General features: G+C 35.8%; 1 protein-coding gene across 1 annotated transcript; it reads left to right on the forward strand.

The window, feature by feature from the left end:
- On the forward strand, window positions 4,445–11,910 carry LOC18767691 (inositol-tetrakisphosphate 1-kinase 3). The gene is made up of 10 exons (XM_007199133.2): window positions 4,445–4,911; window positions 6,093–6,174; window positions 6,402–6,434; window positions 9,157–9,277; window positions 9,363–9,455; window positions 9,803–9,922; window positions 10,027–10,203; window positions 10,394–10,449; window positions 10,547–10,631; window positions 11,366–11,910. The coding sequence occupies exons 1-10, from the start codon at window positions 4,718–4,720 to the stop codon at window positions 11,455–11,457; spliced, it is 1,053 nt and encodes a 350-aa protein (XP_007199195.1). The 5' UTR covers window positions 4,445–4,717; the 3' UTR covers window positions 11,458–11,910.

The raw sequence follows: 12,180 nt of genomic DNA on the forward strand, positions 1-12,180 counted from the left end.
CCTGGCAATTGGTTGATTTACCACCTGGTAATAAACCAATTGGTCATAAATGGATATTCAAAAAGAAATTGAAGGCTGATGGTTCTATAGACAAATATAAGGCACGTCTAGTAGCAAAAGGCTATAGACAAAAAGAAGGGCTGGATTACTTTGATACATATTCACCTGTATCAAGAATCTCATCTATAAGAATATTAATTTCCATAGCAGCCATACAGAAATTGGAGATACATCAAATGGATGTTAAAACTGCCTTTTTGAATGGAGAATTAGATGAAGAAGTCTATATGGAACAACCAGAAGGGTTTGTGGTTAAAGGACAAGAAAAGAAAGTGTGCAAATTAATTAAGTCATTGTATGGACTTAAACAAGCACCAAAAATGTGGCATGAAAAATTTGATCATGTTATGCTGTCAAATGGTTTTAAGATCAATGAGAGTGACAAATGCGTATATGTAAAGAGTTTCAAGAACTCATGTGTCATAGTATGTTTATACGTTGATGACATGCTCATAATGGGTACTAGCAAAGATATCATTAATTCTACAAAGAAAATGTTGTGTTCACGTTTTGATATGAAGGACCTGGGACTTGCAGATATCATACTTGGAATTAGAGTTCAAAGAACCAAACAAGGTTATTTTTTGACTCAGTCCCATTATGCAGAAAAAATACTTAGAAAATTTGGTCACTTTGATGATCCATCCGTTGTGACCCCTTTTGATCCATCAGTTCATCTAGCTAAAAATAATGGATATGCAGTATCTCAGCTAGAATATTCACAAGTGATTGGAAGCTTAATGTATATGATGAATAGTACAAGGCCTGATTTAGCTTATGCAGTGAGCAGGCTTAGTCGATACACTAGTAATCCATCTGATGATCATTGGAAGGCTTTGATTAGAGTGCTACAATTTATTAAAGGCACAATAAATTATGGATTGCATTACACAAGTTACCCACCAGTTTTAGAAGGATATAGTGATGCAAACTGGATTTCTGGTGAAAGTGAAACGAAATCCACTAGTGGCTATGTTTTTGTATGTGGAGGGGCAGCAGTAGCTTGGACGTCAACCAAGCAAACGTATATAGCACGGTCAACTATGGAATCAGAATTCATAGCTTTGGACAAGGCTGCTGAAGAAGCAGAATGGCTTCGAAACTTTATGGAAGATATACCGTTATTGCCTAAACCAATAACTGCAGTATGTATTCATTGTGATAATATGGCAGCTATTGCAAGAGCCAAAAATAAGATATACAATGGCACATCAAGGCATATAAGGCGAAGACATAGCACAATTAGACAGTTGCTCAAAGATGGAATAATCTCATTAGATTATGTAAAGTCAAAGGAAAACATAGCTGATCCTTTGACAAAAGGCCTACCTAGAGAGCAAATTAAATATGCGTCGAGGGGAATGGGTTTAATGTCAATTTCATAATGAGCTAACCTAATGGAACCCTAACCTAGCTGATTGGAGATCCCATGGTCTAGGTTCAATAGGCAAACTGGTTAGGAATGGCTCAAGGTATGAACACACTATTTACTCATTCCTATGATCAAAGTGTGTTGTCTGCAGAAGTTTTTAGGGTATGTTTTATACAAAACATTTAATGACGTTAGTATTTTGATATTCAAAAGAAGTATGGCAGAATACTTTTAATTAACGTTACCTATATAGGAGTAAATGTGGGGTCGCATTTATGAGAATTACATGACTACATTCTCTAAAGCTCCTATGAGACCGGGATTTGTTCAAGACCAAAATGAACACAACCGCATGAACTTAAGTGTGTAAAGATTTAATACATGTGTGGCGTATTGTTTCGGTTTACTACAAAACAATGAACAGTTCAAGGCTATGAGTTCCACTGATTCATTAAGTAGATCTGATACGTCTACACTAGGGAAAGTTCAAGTCCAAAAGACACTTTACCTGATGTGTATTTTATCTAATTTCTTCTCCAGTTTTTGAGTCTGCATGTTTTATTTTCAAAAACAAATTTGCATTTCAAATGTGGGGTATTGTTGGAAGTTTGAAAGCAAATGTCCCACATTGGAGAAAACAAAAGGTTCCATAAGCTTTATAAGCATGAAACCTTAACATCAATTAAATAAAGATTGATGGGCTGATGGGCTTGGTAGTGAAGACTATTATGGTTGGCTTGCTTGATTAATACTAATATTTAATAATCAAGACTTGGGCCTTGGGCCTTGGGGCTCTTGGGGTCTCTGAAAAATAAAAGAAATATACCTAGCCCGAAAATAAAATATATTTTTTTTATTTTTTATTTTTCGGATTTCTTTGGCAGAAGTTAAATTCAAACCAGAAAGACTTATCTTTTTGTTTGAATTTGAACAGGTATAACTGATACTAACTGCTATTTTGAAGGGGTGTAATTCTATTATAAAACCACAAGTCCTAGGCCATAAGACGAATCTCTTTTTCTTTAAAACTATCTCATATTATTTTAAAGTTACCAACTGTATTGGAGAGAAGCACACCAAAGTTCGCCAGAATTCAAGGATCCGGTGCTGGACCCTTGAATTATAGATAGTTGAATCCTGGGAGATAGACGCCTGTTGAACTTCAAGCACTGAGAAGAGGCGAAATTCTGTCTTTAGGACATTGCAAATACGCAAGCCTCTATCTTCAATAAAAGTCAGTATTCTGTACTTAATTTATATATTTGCACATTTATACAGACTTCGTAATTTTGCTACTGTTTGTATTTTAAGAATTGTGCAATAATATAGTGATCCTATAGCATACAACATTTACTGATTATTTTTGTAACATCTGTCCCCATTATAAAGCGATACTATTGTTAACTTCAATGAGTGGGAGGAGATAAACCAAGCTTACAAAGGGAATTTGCATAGATAAGTTTGCATAATGGTGACACAATTATGTTTTTATGCGAGCGAATATCAATTATTAATGCATGTGAAAACGCAACACGGGCAAATTTGAAATACATTATCTGCTCTGATGATTAATTAGTTTTACCATTTTTCATTATTGTCAATTCTTTCAATGGAGAAGCAAACAAGAAAAGGATAAAATTAATGATGCCCAAAAGTTGGGATTAAGTAGGCCTAACCCTGAGCATATTCTCTGCCTCTTTTGCAAAGAGTATATTCCTTGTCCACAAACATTTTGTTAATTATATGGTAGCCCCCAGTTCATGACTTCCCGGGCAAGTAGGTTCCAAAAATATATAATAATAATAAAAAAAGCGACACACAAGAAAATATATACAATATACATGGTGGTGATTTGATTTAACCTTTTTTTTGGACGAGCCTGGTCATAGTTTTCAATTGCATGGAATCGAAATCTATGTTTTAATAGTATTAATTGGGAGAGAAGAGTAAAGTTTGCATTCAAATCTTATCATATCCATACTTATTTTGTTTTTGAAGATCTTTTATATTGAGAGATGCGATAATATACTAAACTTACATAAACTACACGGATGCTAGAACTCGAACATAAAAACCTTGCTTGAGAGAATAAATACTCCAAACTACTACACTAGTAGGTCCTTTACATATCTCATACTTAATTTATATGACCACAATTGAAGTTTTTTTAGGCACTTTCCATGCCCAATCCTAAAGGCCCCGAAAAGTGCCTTTAAATATCTCAATTGTAAACGTTATTTAAGCATGTAAAATTTCATAAAATTAAAGAAAAAATATTAAGTATTACTTTCAAATATTCGTATACCATGACCATCACCATGAAAAATGGAAATGTGTGACTTGATAAAATCCAAGTTGGACCACGGGTAGTGATAAAAGAAGAACCGCATGAAAACAAAGACCCTTCATCTTCAATTCTCTTTCACTTAACAAAGTATACAAAAATTTTGATTTGATACACGAAATCAAAAACAAGAGAATCAATACAAGACATCAAATACACGAATAAATATACCTAACTATTTAAGCTATAAGTCATTTTTATTAGAACTCAAACAATAAATTACTTTACGTTCGAAGATTCATGAGTTAAAAAATTAAAGAAATTAACTTTAATAAATAAATAAATAATTAAAGAAATTAACATTTAAATATGAAGAATAGTTTTTTTTATCCATTGGATTTATAAAATCATATTAATTTGTCCCTAACCTTATAATACTAATTTTCTCTTGATATAATCGAACCCACAAAATCATTTTATATTATTATCATTTTATTATTTAAAAATACAAACTCTCTCGCGTGCCCTGCAGACTGAATATTCCTTGCAATATCCACTCCTCCATTTCCTCCCTCATTTACTCACTCCTTCACTGTAACACCCACATATCTTATACCCGCACCCACTCGCGCGAGATCCGCTCGGACGATCTGACCCGTTCATACCGTGTGCCCCACAGTTGGACCCACATGATGCTACACTCGAGTGAGAGCAGAGTAGCTTGGCTCTCGCATTCACATTTCTATATATAGAGGCGCACATACATACAGAACGCCCCTACATATATACAAGAGAAAAGCTTCGTCTAGACAGGGACAAGAGAACCAATTGTCCTTCACTCTATTTATAATCTATATATCTTTTCCTTTTCTCTTAAATTTTGGATTTCATTTCCTTTTCTCTGAAATTTTGGAAAAAAAGTTTGGGAATTTGAAGCGCGGGATTGATTTCTGAATTGGGGATTTCTCTGTCTGTTGTTTGATTGCTGAGAGTGTGTGAGAATGAGATTGAAGGGCGAGATTCACAATCCTTGTTGCGACGAAGAAGAAGAGAAGGTGGCTGAGGAAAACGGCAGGGAATTGAATTCGATTGTCGGCGTTGGGATTTCTCCGCCTCCGAAACTCGTCGTTGGCTATGCCTTGACCTCCAAGAAGAAGAAGAGCTTCTTGCAGCCCAAACTTCTTGGCTTGGCGCGGTATGTTATATAGTACCATCAATCTTTTTACCATTCGACTCTGTCATTGCATAATTTTGTACACACACATACACATATTTGTATCTTTGTGAATTTTGAAGCTTTGTGAGTTTTTTGTTATTGTAGTTTCCTTTTTCGGGTATCCAAAAGGTTTAGTCTTGTTTTCTAGTTTCAGTTTGTATCTCCTGCTTTATGAACAAACAAAAGAAGAAAAAAGAAAACAAGATAAAGAAAGTGGATTTTTGCTGCAGTGGTGTGTGATTGGGGGGTGGAGGGTGGGGGTGTGGGATATGGATGTTTTTGTCTATATCGTTTTGCTTTGACAATATTGACCATGGGCAAGTGTTTTTGCTTGGCTTTAGCGTACCAGCTTCTCCAGTGGGTATCTAGAATGTTGGTATTTGGTGCCCTTCACTCAGACAATTTTAAATGGGGAATATTCCACCAAATATACTCTTTGGGGTTAGTCCATTCAATCAGGAACCCAAAGTCAATTCGTGGTGTTTGTTTCTGTTTTCCAAAACTTTCAAAAACACTAAAAGGTTTTTGCCACTTCTGTCTTACTGAGAATATTTATTTGCTTTCTTGTCCCTCATCTTTTATGTAATTGCATAGATGATTTTTGGTGCAAGTGAGGCTTAACTATTACCCCCTCCCCTTTATAGGTGCGTTTACATTTCTAGTTAGAATGAATTTTTTGTTGCCTAACTGTTTGTGTAGCAGATTAACTGCACATGTTATAGATATTTGTTTCTGCAATTATTGATTATGCTTCATAGACAGACTCTTGACCAGTCGGCAACCATAACCTTGACTTTTTAGCTGCGCATGTTATAGAGATTTGTTTCTGCAATTGTTGAGTATAGCATTGCAAAATTGCACATAAGTCCTTTAATTACTTGATTTTTTTTTAACAAGCTCAAGTTTTGTGCTTATAATTAAATGGAATTATTCGCTGTCTCCTGTCCTTCTACTTCCCTTTTAATGGTTCTTGGCTTTATTGATATTTGTCAAACTTTTATTTTATTTTTTGTATGTAAGTTAAGAAACCAAATAAATTTATTTAAAACTTATTATGAAATATGAATATTGATGGATACGGACAACCTCCATAGCTCAAGTTTTGAAAATGCTTCAAACTATTTCAGCACACAATTTAGTAACAACTTTCACGGGTGCAGGAATATGGGAATATTCTTCATTGCAATTGATCTAAACAGGCCACTTTCAGATCAAGGCCCCTTTGATGTTGTTTTGCATAAGGTTAGTGGTCATAGATTCTTTTAGACTATGTCATTCTCACTTGTGATAATTTCACTGTCTTAAAAGATTTTGTTTAAAAGGCTGCCTCTGGTTGTATGATTTGGAATCTTTAATCATGCCATTCGATAAGTCCCTCCCCGCCTGTTTCACTAAATAATTTGCTCATCGTTTATCGACAAATATAGACCACATTATGAATATGTCTAATAAACCTTTGTTCTTTCCAGTTGGCAGGAAAAGAGTGGTCCGAGATTATTGAGGTTTGTCCATGCAAACCCCAATGCTTCTTGTCTTCCTTCTCCTTTGTCTTGTATTGAATGTGAACTTGTGGTGTTGCATTTTCTTGCTGTACAACTTGTCAAATGATATAAAAGGTTGCTTTGTGTTAATGCTGGAAACTGAAGTTTGAAATGGTGGTAGTCAGTTAAAACCCAAATATCCTAGCCCTTAAAGTCATTTTTGTCTGACATAATTTGCGGTGTTTTTGCTCTCCTCATCATGAGTCTTGATCATATTTAGATATTGGTGAGCTTGGTTGTAGAAAAAAAAAACATTTGTTCCTTTTTCTTCTTTGCATTTTCTTTCACATAGCTTTTCAGGGTACTATTGTTTGATATTTGGCTTAGATGGTTTATTTTATTTGCTGAGGTCACGCAGAATCAATAGTCTGTGTCATATGTGTTTGTGTGGCCTTTATTCATAAGACCACTCTCCTACTTGCTATTGTAGGAGACATTAAACAGTGCTTTAAATTGATAATATAGGTATTTCTAATCCAATAAGTTGACATTAAAGAATGTTTCAACATCGCAAACCTCTATTCTTTCCCGATATTTATGCTATAATCAAGTTTGATTTTAGCTTTGGGAAATATACTGACAATAGTTTAGAACTTAGTGGCAATGAACTGTATTAGAATCTTATATATAGTATATTGAAATTAAGTTAAAAAAAGAAAAAAAAAAAAAAAAACAAGTGGGCTGATCTCTATTTTGTACTTAAAAAAGAAAATAGAAACAAATCTCTTGCTAAAGAATTTGTTCATGTTGAGACGCTTGGAAATTATAGAATCTAATAAATTCTTTTTTCTATGTTGGAATGGTAGTGGCAGTACCGTACATAAAAGGAATATTGAACGACCTAATGAAAGTAGGCTAGGTATGTAATTTCAATAACGTGTTTATCTATTTGCACCCAAAAAATTGATAAGCACACGTATCGTCTCTCCACACTCTTTATTCAAATTCAAAAACTTTGGTTTTGCTCAGAGCACCATCATAATCCCTGAAATCTTCTTGGACATAGTTCTTTCCAATCTCCAGTGTTATTACCACAAATCTGATGCCACCGGTGCTGGCACCATGACAGCCAAATAAGGTCACTGCTTGCTGGCCCCAACAGAGGCGAATGAGCATGGCCAGCATTGGACACTGGCCTTGAAGTTTTTTTTGGGTCAGATTTAGTGCACTGGCTGGGTCTGGAACATTGGTCGGAGCTGTGTCAGCCAATAAGGCCTACACCAGTGCCATGGTCTTATATACTTCTATTTATTCTTTGTTGAGGTTAAAATAGTAATACAATTTTCATCAAAAGATAGGTGGGATTAGCATTTTCATAGATGCAGCTAGAAGGGCAATGGTGTCTTTATAAAAATCACAATTCAAAGAGGCTGGCTTTTCATATGGTATATAGAGAATTTCTCTTATAAGCACAAGAGTATAAGAGAATGTTATATGAGAATGTGCATAGGAATGATCATATTCTTTTGCTTATTAGAAAAACCACTTTACTGATTGTGTACATGGACACATTTAGATCTGAACTGGCAATTGAGTTTGTTGTTTTGCTTGTTGGATGAAGTAACCTGGCATTCAATGTGACTTGTTACTGTCATGTCTTAAATATCACATGTGTTCCTATGAATCTTGTCCTCTCTTGACATGGTTAATGAAAAATGGTAAATTGGAGTTTTCCTGCTCTAGTAATAACCACTGACCCAAATATCTCTCTTTACTCTGTTAGTTACTTTGTAATTGGGTGATGCTAAGTTCTGTGATTTCTGTATCATTGGGTGATGCTATGTTCTCTGATTCAAATATCTCTCTTTACTCTGTTAGTTACTTTGTAATTGTTCAAATCAGTTTGTGGGCTGAAACTCAGAAGCGTAAAATATCCGTAGTATTTCAGTTTCTGCTATATTGCATGACTAGAACTAAAGCCAAAGTTGAGGATTGCCTCTCTGGTTCAAACAAATAAAGACATGTATGTACCTTTTCAGTGGCAGACACCACATGCTAAATTTATATAAGTGCCATTTTGCACACCACATAAACTTTTAGAAGTGCCACTTTGCATTTGCTCGACCCATAAGCATGTATGAATTGAAAATAACTTTCTACGTTATCCATACATCCAAAACCCAAGCATGCAGGGCAAAGATTTTTTTTTATGGGTTACATACATGATTTTTGAGGTGTATGAATCAACTTCCATTATCGTTGCAATTTCATATGATAAATAGTGTGGGATAGGATTATGGCAAGCACTTCATTTCAAAGAATTTGTATGTTTTTTTAATGCCTTACTACTTTCTGTATAAAGTTTCTAAGCATATCTGCAGCCTCGTGGGACTAGATCACGGAGGAATTTAAAGACTAGATCAGGAGGAGTCTAATAATGCATGTAGTAGATTATGAGGAGTTTGAATTATTTGGCAATTATTCTCTGCATTTTGATATACTTTTGTGCAATAGGTGCACTTATGCTGAATCTATCAAGTACTTAAAAAGATATTACGAGCTCTTTTTTGGTCTATCCTTGATTTATGAAAATTCAATCTCATCTTCCCCATTAACCACCTGAGCAATATCCTGGGAACTTTTGCTCTGTCTTGGTGTTTTCTGAACAAGGTTTCATTATTTGGTAACTGAAGTGCAGTTAATTTTACTGTGGCCTTACTTTTCCCCCTTTTTCCTTTTGAAGGATTACAGACAAAAACATCCAGAAGTAACTGTCCTTGATCCACCAAATGCAGTACAACATCTACACAGCCGCCAGTCCATGCTTCAGGGTGTGGCAGATCTGAATTTGTCCGACTGCCATGGTAATTATGTCCCTTTAATCTTTCATGCAAACTGTAAATTATATATTTTTGAGTCCCTGACCAATTTTTGTTCTGGCTCTTATAGGCAGGGTTGTTGTTCCAAAGCAGTTGATTGTTACAAAAGATCCATTATCTATTCCTAATGAAGTTGATAAAGCTGGGCTCAAATTGCCGCTGGGTACTGTTACTTTATCTTTCTCTGGCGTGTGCGTGGGGTGTGTTTTCAGGAGCATTACTTTTGCTTTAAGTGTTAGGACACTGTTTCCGCATCTGAATGAAATGGGTTACATATAATACTAGCTTCTACATACCCAAGTGATTGTTGCACAAGGATTAACTGATACGGCCTATTGATCCTCTGGATCTCCGTGGATAATGTTTGCTTTGTAGAATGGTATGTATAGCCATCTTGATTCGCAGGAGGCAGGCTTCTTTCAGCAATTTGGTAGGGGAGATATGTTGTCGACTAATGCAGTCTGATGAATCCTGACTTGGATGTTGATTTCTGTTTATTTTGTAATTCAGTTGCTAAACCGCTACTTGTGGATGGTAGTGCCAAGTCACATGAACTATTTCTTGCTTACGACCAATGCTCACTCTCAGAACTTGAACCTCCGTTGGTTCTGCAGGAGTTTGTAAATCATGGTATAGTGTGGTTAACTGATGCATGAATACTATCATTTCTTTTTCAATCACTTCGTAGTTCTAATAAAACAATTTTCAACCCTTTCCTGTTCGCCTCATTGTAGGTGGTGTTCTCTTTAAAGTTTATATTGTTGGGGAAGCCATAAAGGTTGTCAGGCGTTTCTCTCTTCCTAATATCAGTAAACGTGAACTAGAAAAACTTGCTGGTGTGTTCCGTTTCCCCAGGGTTTCATGTGCTGCAGCTTCAGCAGATGATGCAGACCTGGACCCCAGCATTGCTGGTAAGATCATTTAACAATATTATACTTAATATATTGGTGGTTATGAATAAAGCTGATTCCCTGTTTTCTCAAACGAACTGTTAAGACTTTTCTCAGTGACCAAATGCAGTTTTAGTAATATATTTATGTTGCAACACAAAACTGCCTTATCCACGGCCTTGTTTAATTTAAAATTGCACGTTTGTTGCAGAACTTCCTGAACGACCTTTGTTAGAGAACCTTGCAAGGCAGCTCCGCCAACGATTGGTGACCTCTCTCTCTCTCTCTCTCTCTCTCTCTCTCTCTCTCTCTCTCAGCACTGATGGTTGTTATTAGTTCCTCCTGACTATGTTACTTTTTAAAGGGCCTCCGGTTATTCAATGTTGATATGATCCGAGAGCACGGGACAAAGGATGTCTTTTATGTCATTGACATCAACTACTTTCCTGGTAAGTTTAATTTGTATGTATTTAGTCTATATCTGGTTTATGTCAGTTAAAATACATGTTTTGAAATTCAAATTTGAATCTAGGATCTGTCTGTCTGTCTGTCTGTCTGTCTGTCTCTCTCTCTCTCTCTCTCTCTCTCTCTCTGTCTCTGTAGCCTGGTTGAGTACAGAGAATTATATACATCATGGGATTTTGACATCCCTACCCTTATCTGATGTTAAAAACGAACCCCTTTCAAATGACTATATGTGTTTTCCGTTTTTTCTTTTTCTTTTCCTCAATATCTGTGGAGGATACAGCTTCCTGGCTGCATATAATCGTATATTTCTATTATAATTCAACATGCAACTTCAATTTTCAGGATTTTAATTATTTACATTCCCTGGGGAAGCCAAACATCCAACAACAGTGTGTAATAATTTTTCTAGCTCTTACAGGGTAACATTTATGTGGGCAATTTAGGATACTTCTTAAATACCAACATAGGACAAATAAAAAACGAGCCATAAGTAGTGAACTAAGGAAGAAGCATCCAGACCAAAAAAAATAATGAAGAAGGTGCCAGTTCTTTTAGCCCCTCATAAAAAATTATGCCATAAATTGAGATTCTTGTCTTCAAGAATGCTTTTTCAGTAATCGTTGTGTCCTCATCACGTTCACCTAATCTACTGCCCGTTGACAATTGCAAAGTTTCGCTGGTGTTTAGTTGAACTTTTTGGGAAAACAAATTGCAGGTTACGGCAAAATGCCAGACTATGAACACATATTTACAGATTTCCTGCTAAGCCTTGTTCAGAGCAAGCATAAGAAGAGACCTGCTACTTAATCATTGCCACAACCCACTGTATATGATGTTTCTTGCAAGCAGATGTAGGCCTCCTTGGAACTTGAGGAACGGTCACACCCTGTTTTAACTTCTGTAATTACCGATTGGTACGAAATTCCCTTTGCTTAAGTCTCTCCAATGTACAGAAGGTTCTTGCTAGGCCTATAAAAATTCTACTACATTGTGTTGTTTCTAGGCTGAAAAGTAGCAAATGCCTCCTGTACGTGTAAACTTCCATTTTAACAAATGAAATCATCACCACCCAGTTCATGTGGGGGCGTTTACAGATTCTCTCTTCTCGTAAAGGGGTGCCACCCTTCCCCTCTCCGTTTTCACCATTTTCAGTTGGCTTGTGTTTGTAGTTTTTGAGGATGTATTCAATTAAGATTTTAAAAGAGTTTTATGTTAATTGATGGAATCTTACATAAATTTTGATAGAAACTACATGTACAATTTTGTTTGATCTTTGAAGTAGAAAGATTCAGATTCGATCGGAGGTCCGTTGATCCAATCTGAACCAATTAAAATTCATCACAAAAATCGTAGTCGAGACAAGAAATGAATAGTTGCACACTAGACTAGCTAAGGGCTGTTCTCGGGGTCTGCGGGAGAGATGGAATGGCAGCAAGGCTAGTTTCACACTAGAATTTGACTTGGCAAATTGAAGCATTTTAATCTGTTGTGAAATTATTATAAATCCGGACACGACTCCTTTATAATCAT

This window comes from Prunus persica, chromosome G8, assembly GCF_000346465.2.
Source record: "Prunus persica cultivar Lovell chromosome G8, Prunus_persica_NCBIv2, whole genome shotgun sequence".
Taxonomy (NCBI): Eukaryota; Viridiplantae; Streptophyta; class Magnoliopsida; order Rosales; family Rosaceae; genus Prunus; species Prunus persica.